This window comes from Myotis daubentonii, chromosome 2 (genome assembly GCF_963259705.1).
Source record: "Myotis daubentonii chromosome 2, mMyoDau2.1, whole genome shotgun sequence".
NCBI classification, from domain to species: Eukaryota; Metazoa; Chordata; class Mammalia; order Chiroptera; family Vespertilionidae; genus Myotis; species Myotis daubentonii.
In genome coordinates, this window is record NC_081841.1 from 123533237 (window position 1) to 123549483 (window position 16247).

A 16247-nucleotide genomic window follows, 5' to 3' on the forward strand; every position below is an offset into this window, starting at 1 on the left:
TACTGTTAAAAATATTACAAAAAGTTAAACTTTGTGATTTTACCAGAAGAAACTCAGAAGGAAGTACTAAAAATTAAGACGCAAGTGTGAGCAAATACTGTACAAAAAGGGCAGATACAAATGTAGTAAACGTTAGTATAAAGTTTTTAAAAAAGAATAAATCCTATCCTATATAAAAGGGTAATATGCAAATTGACCCTAACAGCAGAACGACTAGGAATGACTGGTCACTATGACACACACTGACCACCAGGGGGCAGACGCTCAATGCAGGAGCTGCCTCATGGTGGTCAGTGTGCTCCCACAGGGGGAACTCTGCTCAGCCACAAGCCAGGCAGACGGCTGCCAGCACAGCGGTGGTGGCGGGAGCCTCTCCCGCCTCCTCAGCAGCACTAAGGACGTCCGACTGCAGCTTAGGCCTGCTCCCCACTGGCAAGTGGACATCCCCCGAGGCTGCCAGGCTGCCAGAGGGATGTCTGACTGCCAGCTTAGGCTTGATTCCCCGGGGAGTGGGCCTAAGCTAGCAGGTGGACATCCCCCGAGAGGTCTGAGACTGCGAGAGGTCACAGGCTGGGCTGAGGGCCCCCCCCCACAGTGCACAAATTTTTGTGCACCAGGCCTCTAGTAACTAAATAACAAGCAATCATGTGACAAATGAGAAGAGTGTTCAGAATTTTAGCTTTCAGAGGTCCTTGACTGATCAGAAAGATATGGGAGAATTTTGATTAACTTTACAGATTTCATTAATCTATTACGCATTTCTGAAAGCACAAAAGTGAATGTTAACCTCCAAGCACATGGAGGGAAAAAATGAGAAGAAAGCAAGCTAATCAGCTGAGCAAAGAGAAGAAAACAGAAAAGCAAGAAAAAGGCATGGAAAGTAGAACAAAAAATAAGAAAGCAGAAATAAGTTCAACTACATCAGATTCAAAGAATACTTAAATAAAAATATTAAGGCATATGACAATAATATATATAATTTATGGAAAGATACACATGTAGCATATACAGAAAAACATGAACCGGATGCAGACCAGATTTAGTAGGGTGGTTACCCTCTGTAGAAGAAAGGAGTATAGTTTGTGAGGGGCATTTTAACTAAATGTAAAATTTATTTTCTTTTTTAAAATGTCTTAAGCCAATGTAGCAAAATGCTAACATTTCTAGGCAGACATAATAGCTGTTATATTCATTTATATTTTCTGAACTATTCCATAACTTTAAAATAGTTAGTAAAACAATAATAGTCAAAGCCATGATTTCTCATTACTACATAAATATAAAGTTCGGAACTGCCTTATAATTATAGATTCCAAAAACCTTACTTTCATTTTAGGATGGTTAAATTAGCTTACAAAATAATGACTCTACCCTAAGTTCTCAAAATACTGGAAAATGTTAAAATCTGTATTATAATTTAGTCATAGTCAAGACCTGTTCAAATCCAAATGCCTGAAATATTTCTAAAAATATCCTTAAACTTCAAAATTAAAATTGTCTCAGATAAAAACCAACATTTTATAGGTGCTTCTAGCCTAGGAGGTAAAAATTCTAGCTTCAGAAAGTAACTCTGATAATGACAAATTGAAACAAGACTTCACCTATAACAGAAACAAAAAAAGATTATTTATCCCCCAAATATTTAAAATGGATTTTTTCACCAAAGAGCACCCAGAAATATTTGTTATTATGGGTATACAGTACCTGTTAAGTCCTTTGCTAAATCAGGATGGTTCATGAGACAGTGACTAGCAAATTTTACACATTCCAGGCGTATTGGTACATGAATATCATTAAACCTGATAAAATATAAAGGCACAGTGATCTTTAAAATTAGAGAAACATATCTGTTTAATCTGCAATCAATTTATATTTATTTCTCTAATTAAAATTTATGTAGGATAATCTGAAGTGGACCAGGAGACTTTATCAAAGTTTTTGATATACTATCCTCCTATATAATAAAAACATAATATGCTAAGTGTCTGACCAATCAGTCGACCATTCGGTCAACAGCTCAACCAGTTGCTATGAGGCACACTGACCACCAGGGGCAGATGCTTCGACTGGTAGGTTAGCTTGCTGCTGGGGTCCAGCTGATAGGGACGGGGCGACTGGGCCAGACACACCCTAGAGCCCTCCCACAGTCCCTCGCCGGCCAGCCGGCCAACCTCCCTTGGTCCAACCTCCCACGGTCCCTCCCCAACCGGCTGGCCCCCATTGGCCCTGATCAGGACTGGGTGAGATGGCCCCAAAATGCCCTGATCTGCCCCAATCACAGGCCAGGCCGAGGGACCCCACCCATGCATGAATTCATGTATTGAGCCTCTAGTATGTGTATAAATGTTTTGAAGCCTCCTTATTAAACTAGAACAATCTCCTGTGATAACTATGTACTTTACAAGGGTATGTTTAAATATACATTTGACTCAAATACAAAAATTAAAATGACAATTTTTTTCTATAAATATACTTTAAAATATGTTTATAAAAGTATAATGTGTGTACATAGTTCATAGATACATCATATAAATCTCATACTGTGTTTAAAAAGAAAACTATTCCTCAAAGTAGTCTTTTTTATATAGAGGTATTCACAAATGTGTGGTAACCTTGTATACTCAACCCATATTATTTTACGTGACTCTATTATAATTGTGCCCAAATTAGTCCTATCCAGTTAACAATCACAATTATTATATACCCATTAATATCAAAGCCAATTTTTACATGGAAATGTAATACATTAACATCTCTAAAAAAATCAAGTTTGGTTGATATGTCATTTAAGTATCTTTTAATTTTATATTTTTCCTTCATTTTTTCCCCTCCTTATAATTTGGTGAAGCAACTGCTTTTTGTTTCTGTACAGTGTTTTCCCAATTAAAATTTTGCTAATTTTATCATTCTGATATCAATTAACAGGCTCCCCTTTCTTCTAAGTTCATATGGCTATGATCATATAAAAATGATCATATTAGGTTCTTTTTCTTAGGAAGACTACTTTATATATGGCATTGTGTTCCTCTATCAGGAAGCATATGATCTCTAATTGTCTCTAAACATTGATATTCAAAGCCTATATACAATAGTTCATGATGGACTATAAAAGTGACTTAAAAACCTTAAGAAACAACAAAAAAAGCCCAGCCGGTGTTGCTCAGTAGTTGAGTGTCGACCTATGAACCAGGAGGTCACAGCACATGCCCAGGTTGTGGGCTCAATCCCTAGTGGGGAGAAGGCAGCCAATCAACGATTGTTTCTCATCACTGATGGTTTTTTCTTCTCTCTCTCTCTCTCTCTCTCTCTCTCTCTCTCTCTCTCTCTCCCCCTTCCTCCCTCCCTCTCTCTTCCTCTCTGAAACCAATAAAAATATCTTTAAAAAAATAAACAAAAACATTAAAGTGAAGTGAGAATTTTCCACTTGCTATTTTCATGTCTTAATTCTGTAAGATTAAAGGTTTCCAAATCTTGTATTGCCCAATATTATAACACACAAAATTTAGCATTTTATAAAGAAGAAAATAAGAAGGCTTCAAAATAAGCACCAAATTACTCATAAAAGCTTATTACTAGAAAAAAGTTATTTTATAAAAAAAAAAATTATAAATTCTAACCTATAGTCTCATAAAATTTCTTGAGTGTTTTGAATCCAGGTCCAGTTTACCATTTCTCAACTAAACATGTACCATACAGCCATAATAAATAAAATAAATTATCTTTAAGAAATAGTCCAGCTCCTTGAAATTGGTAACAATGTGGAAATTTTATGTTATTACAAGTAAAAGAAAAAATTACAAAGTAATAGAAAGGTGATATAAATTTAAATTAGGATTTTTCTTCCATAAAATCTATAAAGTCTGGGTAATCCAAGTCCTGATTTAAAAATATACTTTAAATGTCTATATGTAAAAATTGTGTTTTTGTTTTAACACATTAAACAAAATGGATTTTAAATTGAATGTCATAATTTAATTACACTTGTAAAATATTTTGCTTTACAAATCAAGAACTTTCCACTGTGTTTAAAGAAAAAAATCCTATCTAATAATAGACAAACATGGTAATTGACCGTACCTTCGCTACACCTCCCATTGGCTAATCAGCACGATATGCAAATTGACAGCCAACAAAGATGGTGGCTAATTTGCATACTGCAGGCAGGGCCCGTGCGCTGCCCGCGGGACCCGAGCCCCTGACCCCTGACAGGCGAGGCGGGGCCAATAGCGCCTGATGCTGCCCACGGTATCCGGCCTTGGATCCGTGACCTGGCGAGGGAGCAAAGGAGCGGAGAAGGGAGCGAGCCCAGGTGGCAGAGAAGGGAGGGAGCCGAGAGCAAAGTGGCAAAGGGAGGGCACAAGGCAGCAGAGAAGGAAGCCCCATTCTTGCAGGAATAGGCCCGAGGAAGCCCTATTGTTGCAGGAATTTTCCTGCAACTGGCCTCTAGTATCTAAAATAAAACTCAAAATGACAATGGGCTAATATTTGTTAGTTTAATATAACTTGTTAAATGTTATTATTTATCTATAGGAGATAATCAGATTAAGAATTTGGCACTTAGCAAGTACTGATAAAGGCTTATATAGTCATTTGAAAAATTAGAAAACTAAAACTAAAGAGATAAAAATTTACCATAATTCATTGACAATTCTGGGATTGAGATAGAAAGAAAAGTGGTAACAAAAATAAAAATATTGTCCTGGCCAGTCTGGTTCAGGGGTTAGGGTATCAGCCCACAGAATGAAGAGTCTCAGGTTCAATTCCCAGTCAAGGGCATGTACCTAGCTTTTAGGTTTGATTCCAGGCCCCAGTTGGGGCACATGAAGGAGGTAACCAATCAATGTGTCTCTCACGTCAATCTTTCTCTCTCTCTCTCTCTCTCTCTCTCTCTCTCTCTCTCTCTCTCTCTCTCTCCCTCTCCCTCTCTCCTCTCTCCTCTCTCTCTCTCTCTGTCTCTGTCTCTGTCCTCCTCTCCTCCCTCCCTTCCATTCTGCCTGAAAATCAATGGAAAAAACATCCTCAGGTGAGGATCCTATCTAATAAAAGAGAAAAATGGTAATTGGCGTACGATGATACCCTTTTCATTGGCTAATCAGGGCTATATGCAAATTAACTGCCAACTAAGATTGGCAGTTAACTGCCAACAAGATGGCGGTTAATTTGCATATGTAGGCACAATGCAGGGAGGCGAAAGGGAAAGCAGGAAGAAGCCCCCTGCCACTGACAGTGATCGGAAACCCAGGGGGGAGCTAAGAGCTGGGGGGCAGGGCAAAGGCGGCCCTGGGGCCGCCTTTGCCCTGCCCCCCAGCCATGATCGGAGTTTCAGGCGCCTTTTCCGCCCTGGCCAGTGATAGCAGGAAGTAGGGGTGGAGCCAGCGATGGGAGCTGGGCACAGTCGTAGCTGGCAGTCCCGGGAGCTAGGGGTCCCTTGCCTGGGCCTAAAGCGGAGCCCACGATCGCGGGGCCGCTGCAGCTGCGGGTCCCTGCTGCCCGGGCCGAAAGCCTAGGCCAGAGGCGTTAGGCCTGGGCAGGGGCGGAGCCTGAAACCACGGGGAGCTGGGGGTCCCCTGCCCAGGCCTGACACCTCTGCCGGAGGCCTCAGGCCTGGTCAAGGGGCCGATCCGGTGATTGGTGATCGGAGGGTGATGAGGGTCAACTCCTCTGGCTGAGGCGTCAGGCCTGGGCGGGGGGCGGAGCTGGGGATTGGGGGTATATGATGGTCCCCTTGCCCAGGACTGAAGCCTGGGTCAGAGGTGTCAGGCTTGGGCGGGGGGTGGAGCAAGCGATCAAAGGGAGATGGGGGTCCCCTGCCCAGGCATGATTCCTGAGCCAGAGGCCTCAGGCCTGGGCGGGGGCCAGAGCCAGTGATCAGGGGGAGATGGGGGTCCCCTGTCCAAGCCTGACACCTCTGGCGGAGGCGTCAGGCCTGGGCAAGCGGCCGATCAAGCGATCGGAGGGTGATGGGGGTCTACGCCTCTGGCCGAGGCATCAGTCCTGGGCTGGGGGCAGAACCAGTGATGGGGGAAAATGAGGGTCCCCTGCCCAGGCCTGATGCCTCTGACAGAGGCGTCAGGCCTGGGCAAGGGGCCGATCCTGCAATTGGAGGGTGATGGGCGTCAACGCCTGAGGGCTCCCAGTATGTGAGAGGGGCAGGCTGGGCTGAGGGACACTCCCCCCCCCCCCACACACACACACCCAGTGCACGAATTTCGTGCACCGGGCCCCTAGTTAAATAAATAAAAAAATATTCTAATACAAAGGAAATAGAATAAGTCTTTAAATCTTATTTGTCTATTAATGACTTAATTATGTTATTTGTTACAAGAGTAATTTGGGGACTGGGGAGGGAATCCTTTATCCTTGGGGTCAAAGTTGGTTTCAGCCAGGGCACCTGAAGTGACTTTAATATATTCAAGGTCAGGGATACCTTTAGAAACATAAAGAAATGAACCCTTCTCCAGAAAAGAGAAATAAATGAACACACTAAAAATTTTGCAACCAATTTCAGGAGGTTTGTGGATCATTAAAAGTGTATGAGGAACATAGGTTATCATTTCTTTAAAAGAGGAAGGAAAAAAGCTAGGAGGAGGAACATACATAATCATTCATTTACTCATTCTGTGACTGTCTTTAAATATGTATCTCTGAATAATCTAACCAGATATAATTATTTTGTGGAGGAGCTATCTCTCAAATTAATGTATTTTTAGTAGAATTAATTACTGCTATATAGTAATACATTTTAATTTCATGATTATAATACTTTGTGAGGTAACTTTAAATGTATCATCTTTTAAAAATTACTGAGGACAAGATAAGATGAAAAACAAAAGGGAAATTGTAAATGTGACTAATCATTATCAGCATTCAAAAAATCCAAAACATAAAACTTCATTTTTTGGTTTCAGAAAATAAACTTAAATGTGAATGGTGTTTTAAGGGGATATAAGTAGATATAAACATACATGACTTTTAAACAGGGACACCAAAATCATATACCTGCCCAAGTAACACTGCCAAAGTGGTTTGTTTTGAGAAGCCAATTCTGAATCCTTTGCCCCAAACATTTTTGCTAGTAGTTTAACAACTTGCAGGCGTTCATCATTATCATTGCTCTAAAACAAAACACAACCATAGCTTTAAAAACATGAAGTAGATATATTCAGAATAATTTTCTCATTATTCCTCTTATCCTCCAATTGCACAGAAAACTTTCCATAAGTTATAGATGAAACATTATATATAAAAATGGTCAATATACTTCTCACAAGATTAAATCATCAATGCTCTAATCATCTCAAATTACATCAAAGCAGTACTTCCTACATGAAAATACAGCTGAAATTTTGAGTGAATGTTAGAGGTTCTCCCTTTACAATTGAGGTTTATTTTCATTCAAAGTCAAATTCAAAAACTAACTTGCATCAAACCCGTGAAAAACTATTTGTGGTTTTTAAGAACAAACACTGATAAAGGACAAGCCTTCCAGTAAACAGAGAATTCCACATGATTGGCCTGGTTAAGCTCTTTGTAGGAATAAATATATGCTGAAGTCTCTCAGTAGGAGAGTTAGTTCATGTTCATATACCATATTCATAACAGAGTTCAATAATATGATGAAGCCTTGGACATGCAAAAGTTAAAATTTGTTTTCTACACTATATTGTGGGTACTCCGGGGACAAGAACTCAATTTTACTATTACTGATTTTGGTAACTTACAGATGACAGTGGTTAAATGGATAAGCCAGCACAATTCTAGAATTGAATATGTAACAATTGAGAATATTAAAAAAACACCACCACCACATTGATATTCAAAGTGTGAACAGCATTATAGATTTTTTTAAAAATTTTAAACCAATTCTTCAGCCTAGCATTGAGAGCTCCCATAATATGACCTAACTCATCTCTACTATCTCATTATTCTTCCACATAAGTAATTTTCAAACCTGACTATACATTAGAATGACCTCTAAGTCTATAAAAAAGCAAAACACACACACAGAAACAAAAAAAACAACCGATGCCTGAACCCTATGCCAGAAATTCTGATCAACTTGTTTGGTTCAAAGCCTGGATATGAGCTTGTTTATTATAGCTCCACAGCTGAAGATTTTAATGTGCAGCCAGGAATGATTTAAATATTCTTATGGAGACGAGGTGGCCGAGTGGTTAAGGCGATGGACTGCTAAATATTCTTTATGCTACCATCCAACTGTAATTCCCTGTGTTCTACAAATTGACCCAGCACCTTCCTACCTCTATATGCTTCTGCATGATGTTTCTTTTGCTTCAATTGTATGCTGTTTGTAACTTTTGTGACACTTATAATGTCTGGCCTTTTATTAGATCTGGATTAAATTTTCCTCTTCCTTTCATACTAGATGTTAGATTTGCTGAAAGTAGGGATGATAATTCCTTGTTTTTACATTTCTTAGAGTATTCAATATTTTTATTAGAGAAAATCAGACCAATAAATAATTAAAGGTATGCCTGCCTACGCCTCATCAAAATGCTAACTACATGAAAAAAGGGGGGTAGGGAGGCAGGTAAATCAAATAACTCACCTAACAAATATACCAAAAATGCACCCAAGAATAAAACAAGAATTATTACACCACCAAAATAGACTATTTATTTTGTTGTTTTTAAAAAGACAAATCAAAATTTTTAGAAACAAACGATATAACAGAAATAAGAACTTTTCTGTGTGGTACACTGGATCCACAAAGATTATTAATTATAAAAAGCTTTATTTAATTTTCCTATAATAATTTGAAAGAAAAAAAGAATATCCCCCAAATCTGCAAGTGAAACCAATAATGTCAAGTCAATGGGAACATGCTTTTAAGAGATGAAAAGCAGAGGTGCTTTTAACACAGGAATGTATAAGATAATATGCACAAAGGGAAAATATTTCACATGACGTGGATAACAGAGCCTAAACTATTTTTATAGCCCAGTCAAGGGGTTTCAGGAACTACTATAAACTTGAAAACATTAGCTTAATATATAGCTATGATCTTAAAACTGAGTCACAACCTAGAATTTATCTGGAAAATATTTTGAAAAAAATACCATCCTTCCAATAATTAACTAAGCAGCTACTATTTGCTAGAAATCATGATGGGCATTCAAGATACACAAATAGGCAAGGCATAAATATGTAATTTAAATAATAATAATATACCATTACTTCTGTAATCCTCAGATAAAACCATTATAAGAATTAAAAAGGCACAAATAATGCTCTTTGCTAATTTAGTTGACTGAAGCATATTATTTTTAAAATAGTTACCTTTAGTTTAAATTCAAGCTGGGGTAAAACTGAGAGCAGCAAATGACTATCAATATTATAGAGTTCCAAAATTAAGTCAAAGACATGTTCTGACAAATCGCTGATAGACGTTTTCCCAAGCATCAGAACCTGATTAAAAAACTTTTGAAAAAAAAATTGTATATTAATAGAAACACCACAGATAAAATAAACTTTCTAAAATTGTAATTATTATTCAATTAAATTCATTATCATTTCATACAAAGTCAAAGTAGGCATATGAAAACATTTTCTAACAGTAAGGAGGAAACCACTACAGCAAGCATTTCAAATTTGCAGCACTGGCCCACAAGAAATATTTTTGCAGCCCAGCCAATATAACAGTATGTAAGAAACGTTTTAATAAAAATTTCATAACTTAATTTTTACAATATCCTGTTATATATAATTATTAATAACGAACTACAACATTCTCTAATGACTGATTACTATAACCATGTTGCATTCATTTCCCTTACATGCAGGAGCACCATTTCGCTCCACTAATACTAGTAGTGAATATTTTAGCAGCCAATTGCCATGTCATTTATCTTGGACTGACTTGTTTGGTGTGTGCAACAGGAAATATTTTGCTTTCGGAGAACAAGAAAAATAGGTTTATTTGCGTTACGCTTATTAATTTGTGCAGTTATTCAGTGTCTGATAAGTTAATGTTCAAGAAAAAATATTAATTTTTATTAAAATATTCTATTACTTTATGTTAATGACTAGAGGCCTGATGCACGAAAATTCATGCAAGAGTAGACCTTCCTTCCTCCGGCTGCAGGCACCGGCTTTCTTCTGGCACCTGGGACCCAGGCTTCCCTCCTCTGGCCAGCCACAGGCAACCAAGACCCGGGCGGCTTCGCCCGGGCTGGCTGCAGGTACCCGGAACCCCAGATGGCTTCGCCCAGGCCCTGGCTTTGTCAGGAAGGATGTCCGGAAGGACATCCGGAAGATATCCAGTCTATCTGGTCTAATTAGCACATTACCCTTTTATTAGTATAGATTACTCATTTATTTTAGCCTTTTGTATTCAGCATGTCTCTATTGAAATAAACCTATGTTTCTATGAAAATTGAAGCTTTTTTTTTTTGCAGCCCACATAAACTTAAAACTTGTTTATTTGGCCCGTGTTAGCCTTTGAGTTTGACATGCTTACACTACAGGCTATATGAAAAGATAAAACATGGAATTCACTTTATACACAATTTAAAATAGCATTATTGATAAACACCCTACTACCAAACACACTTTATTCCTCATAACAGTCTTACTATATTTTATCCTGTATAAGTTGTCTTAATTCCTCTACTAGATAATTCCTTAAGGATAAGGGATGACTTCTCGTTCACCTTAACATGTATAGTAGACAATAGCATAAAAGGCAAAGCCTTACACCATCACAGTAAGAGCTGATCCCATTTTAAGATATTTAATTATGTATTTACTAGAGGCCCGGTGCACAAAAATTCGTGCACTCTGGGGTGGGGAGGGGGGGTCCCCTCAGCCTGGCCTGCGTCCTCTTGCAGTCCAGGAGCCCTTGCTCCTTACCATCTGCCTGCTTGATGCTCCTTAACACATAAAGCGCCCTATCAGTCACCAGTGACTGACACTATATGTTCTGTCCAGAAGACAAAACAGGCTGGGTGCTTAACATGTTAAGGCTCGGCTCCCTGCTCCTTAGGAGGCAGGAGAGACTCCCACCACTGCTACTGCGCTCGCCAGCCCTGAGCCTGGCTTCTGGCTGAGTAGCAGGTCCCCTGTGGGAGCGCACTGACCACCAGGGGGCAGCTCCTGCGTTGAGCATCTGCCCCCTGGTGGTCAGTGCATGTCATAGCGACTGGTCATTCCGCTGTTCGGTTATTTGCATATTAGGCTTTTATTATATAGGCTAATGCAAAACCTCTTTCTAATCCTTTTTGTCATTTATATTTTCATAAGCAAAATAAAATAATACACAAGGTTTATAGCACAAATTTAAATCCAATTAAAAGCACATATAAACACAAGGAAAATCCAAATTTGAACAATTTATTTTCTATAAGCAGCCAACTCTAGTTCCCACATTCAGATCATACCACTACTGAAACTGGTAACAACACATGACATAATGATCAAGTTCTTAAGTATTTAAACTCTTCCAAATATGTAAAAATTAACCCAGGAAATATACCACATATTCTCAACAGTAACTTGTCTTCTGGAAGAAGCAGTTAAGGATTCTTTACACCAAATAAGCTGCCCTAATCATTTCTCTTTGTGACAGTTATAACACACAACCTGGTTTAATTAGGCTTTCTATATGAAAAGTATGATGTCAAGGACTTCACATTTCTGTCTCTTCTGCTTTATTTTAGTTCTTGGGTCATTCTTAACAAAGTTTCTTAGATCTATAAACCTGTACAAACTACCTAGCCATGCAGGGGAAAAAAACAACAAGTTCTGTTTTACTATTCATTCTTTATTGGTTTTAAAAATAACTTGCTTTCCCTCCTTTTTTATCCATTTTGTGGGAAAAGAACTTCATGACATTAAAAGTTAAATTCTCATTTAGATTGAAAATAAAGCAGCTTTGTTGTTTCAACTCACAAATTTTCAATTGTTTAAAAACAGTAAATCTAGTTTTCCTTAACAACAACAAGAAACAATAGTCCTTTACAATATGGCCACGTTGGTGGTAAAACCATCCTCTTCTATCAGTCTAGAAAAAGCTCATTTTTTTAAAAAAAAAATCATTCCTTAGTTTATTTCTTACAAATTCCATCAAAAACATATATTTAACATATATATAATCTCCATAAAGGTAAGGACCAAGTCAGTCTTCTTCATGCCCTACATGAGGGCTTACAATTTATTGGAGGAAGCGAATACTGATTTGATTAAGTATTGCCTTTCAAAAAACATTTTTCACTTACAAGTAGGTAGCTAATATTCATACTAGAAATTAAATTATTTTATAACAATTGCTTCTTAATGAAAGGAGTATGAGTAATGTCAGTAATAAATTCTACATCATACTTAAGCATTTAATTTTAATTACAAAAGTGTTTTCACTGTTTAACAGTCTCTACCATGACCCCAGGTATTATTAATCCCAATTTACAGATTTAACTGTAAGCAAAGGAAGACTAAGCAATTTAATAAAATTTTACCTATATCAAAATGGATTTGATATATTTTTCCAGTATAACAAAATAATTTTGTGCTGTCCCCTAAAACGTCTGATTAAAATGATCTGGTGAAAAATGATATTACTAAATAGTGATCCATGTAGGAAAGTTTTTGAGTTGTCATTATGTACTATTTAAATTAAAAAAAAAAAAAATATATATATATATATATATATATATACATGTATCTATATATACTAGGGGCCCGATGCACGAAATTCGTGCACTGGGTGGGGGAAGGGGATGGGGAGTGTCCCTCAGCCCAGCCTGCCCCCTCTCACATACTGGGAGCCCTCAGGCGTTGACCCCCATCACCCTCCAATCGCAGGATCGGCCCCTTGCCCAGGCCTGACGCCTCTGAGAGACGTCAGGCCTGGGCAGGGGACCCTCATTTCCCCCCATCACTGGTTCTGCCCCCAGCCCAGGCCTGATGCCTCTGGCCCAGGTGTCAGGCCTGGGCAGGAGACCCCGAAACCCCTCCGATTGCTGGCTCTGCCACTTGCCCATGCCTGATGCCCCGGCCAGAGGCGTAGACCCCCATCACCCTCCGATCGCCTGATCGGCCCCTTGCAAAGGCCTGACGCCTCCGCCAGAGGTGTCAGGCTTGGATAGGGGACCCCCATCTCCCCCCAATCACTGGCTCTGACCCCTGCCCAGGCCTGAGGCCTCTTGCCCAGGTATCATGCCTGGGCAGGGGACCCCCATCTCCCTCTGATCACTTGCTCCACCCCCCGCCTAAGCCTGATGCCTCTGACCCAGGCTTCAGGCTTGGGCAAGGGGACCATCATATCCCCCCAATCTCCAGCTCCGCCCCCCACCCAGGCCTGATGCCTCTGGCCCAGGGCCCAGGCATCAGGCCTGGGCAGGGGACCCCCAGCCCCCTGCCCAGACCTGATGCCTCAGCCAGAGGAGTTGACCCTCATCACCCTCCGATCACCAATCACCGGATCGGCCCCTTGACCAGGCCCGAGGCCTCCGGCAGAGGTGTCAGGCCTGGGCGGGGGACCCCCAGCTCCCCGCGGATGCAGGCTCCGCCCCTGCCCAGGCCTAACGCCTCTGGCCAAGGCGTTAGGCCTGGGCAGGGGACCCCGAGCTCCCCGCAGTTGCAGGCTCCGCCCCTGCCCAGGCCTAACGCCTCTGGCCAAGGCATTAGGCCTGGGCAGGGGACCCCCAGCTACCCGCAGTTGCAGGCTCCGCCCCTCCCCCGGCCTAATGCCTCTGGCAGAGGCGACCAGCCCGGGCAGCGGGGACCCGCAGCGGCAGCAGCGCTGCGATCTCCCGCTCTGCCCCTGCCCAGGCCTAACACCTCTGGCCGAAGCATTAGGCCTGGGTAGGGACCCCCAGCTCCCTGCGGTTGCAAGCTCCGCCCCTGCCCAGGCCTAACGCCTCTGGTCTAGGCGTCCGGCCTGGGCAGCGGGGACCGCAGTGGCAGCGGGTGGCACGGCGATCGCGCGGGCTCCGCCCCTGCCCCTGCAGGACGCCTCTGGCTGAGGCGTCCGGACCAGGCAGCGGGGACCCGCAGCTGCAGCGCCCCGCAATCGTGGGCTCCGCTTTAGGCCTAGGCAAGGGACCCCTAACTCCCGGGACTGCCAGCTTCGACCGTGCCCAGCTCCCATCGCTGGTTCCACCCCTACTTCCTGCTATCACTGGCCAGGGAGGCAAAGGCGCCTGATTCTCCGATCCGGCTCTTAGCTCCCCCCTGGGTTTCCGATGACTGTCAGTGGCAGGGGGCTCCTTCCTGCTTTCCTTTTCGCCTCCCTGCATTGTGCCTACATATGCAAATTAACCGCCATCTTTGTTGGCAATTAACTGCCATCTTAGTTGGCAGTTAATTTGCATATAGCCCTGATTAGCCAATGAAAAGGGTAGCGTCGTACGCCAATTACCATTTTTCTCTTTTATTAATGTAGATGCTTTTTAGTTAGAATTCTGAGTCGTCAAGTTACAACTTTTATTTTAAAAAATAATCTATAACACCACAGTCATTTCTTAAGGTCTACATATGCAGAAATCACTATCTATAAAGAACAAAAGTGAATGTGTCTATACATAAGAGTGAAAAAGACAAAAATAAAAAAGGAATAAAAGTGGGTTTATTATTATCTTAGTATCCTACCTCCATTTTTGCTAATTTTCAACCAGGAAGGTAAATAAATAATGGCTATTACATATACAAGTTCAAAAGCTTAAGAATAATTTTTAAAACTATACTCATTTTATCCTACTACAAGATAATTAAATTCACTAGAATTCTAGTAATTTTACATATATAGGTGTGGGGCAGAAAAATAAATCTTACAAAGAAAAGAAAAAAACAGTAATTCTTAACTTCTCAGCTAATCCTCAAATAAAACAAGGGATAAGAAAACAGGAGAAAGAGAGATAACAAAGTACTTGCAATAAATATGTAACTGAAAGTGTTCTAAGACCATTCTACTAATTCTGTTCCTCAGCTTTTGATAAAGATATAACAAGATTAAGTATGGATGGGGGGATTCTACTTTTGCAGACAAGAACTAAGAGCAGGAATATAACATAAGGTATAAGTAATTAAGAAAATGTTTTTACATTGATTTATCTGGGATGGCTAAAAGTTCTATCTTAGTCCTTTTATTTTCCTTTTAAATTTTATTATAATATTTTCAAGTATGCACAAATGTTGAAAGTATATTATAAGGAACCCAGTAACCTGCCTCCAACAAATACTACTATTCTATCTTGAAACTTTTTTCTTTGATTATCCAACTCTAGAAAAGATATTAACATGGTATGGCGTTATTTTCTTCTTTTTATGCCAGAAAAAGGTATCAAAGAAAATTGTGTTTCCCTAAAAAACACCCAAGCTTGGCAATACTAATTTAAATAAGTAATCACCAGGAGGACCTCACCTAGTGTATCTAATGGGCCATGGCAAAAGAATGTTTAAGTCTGGTCTACACACTTCAAATACCATTAACTCAATAAAGAAAAAATTCAATCCACCCAATTTAACCAATATACTCCCCAAGACTTACATAAAACTTACAGAAATCAACATTTAGAGTTCGCTGTCAATCTTAGAGCTATTAAAATAAGTTACATAATTTGATTCTCCAGCTTCTGAAAGTTTACCCTCTGAAACAATTTATAAGTAAAATACATTTTTCCTAATCATCATGTGCTTAGAATCATTTAAGGCCATAGTCAGAAACAAAAATTGGGATCTGCCAAGATACTGATGTCTAAAGTATGTTACTTTTCAAAGTACATCTTTTCATGATGTAGCTTATATACTGAATTAATTTTTGTATAGTACAAGAAAAAGTCTCCAATCAATTTCAGTAAAATTAAGTACATAAGTAATTATAAAAAGCTTTCTTTCTCACTTTTTTCAAAAAGAAAGATTTACATCATTTACATGTTTGAAGGTAGTGAAAGCACAAAGTAGATGGAGAGACAGAACTGCTATACAATGTTCTAGATTTGTTCCAAAAAGAACAAATGAAATACATGAAATACAATGAATAGTCCCATCTAGAGTTGTGCAACTCACAGAATTGTGGAGAAATATAACATACAGTAAGTTTCTATGAGTGAACCCATGTGTTGGAATACATTTAATCTGAAAACAAATACAAGATTGTCAATCTATAATAATAAAAGTAAAATATGCTAATTAGACCGGAGGTCCTTCCAGACGAAGCTGGGGCTTTGAGGGAAGCCGGGATCCCAGGTGCCAGAGGGAATCCAGTGCAGGCAGTGGGGCGGGGGGCGGGT

At 40.0% G+C, this 16247-nt stretch overlaps 1 protein-coding gene across 11 annotated transcripts in view; it reads right to left on the reverse strand.

Moving 5' to 3' along the window:
- The window catches only part of PDS5B (PDS5 cohesin associated factor B), a 270172-nt gene that overhangs the window by 138310 nt on the left and 115615 nt on the right, over positions 1-16247 (reverse strand). For all 11 annotated transcript variants that reach the window (XM_059684439.1, XM_059684448.1, XM_059684441.1 and 8 more), the window contains 3 exons: positions 9301-9441; positions 7000-7115; positions 1705-1799 (listed from right to left, as the gene is read on the reverse strand). In XM_059684439.1, coding sequence (XP_059540422.1) covers positions 1705-1799; positions 7000-7115; positions 9301-9441 — 352 coding nt within the window. The remainder of the gene's footprint in view (positions 1-1704; positions 1800-6999; positions 7116-9300; positions 9442-16247) is intronic.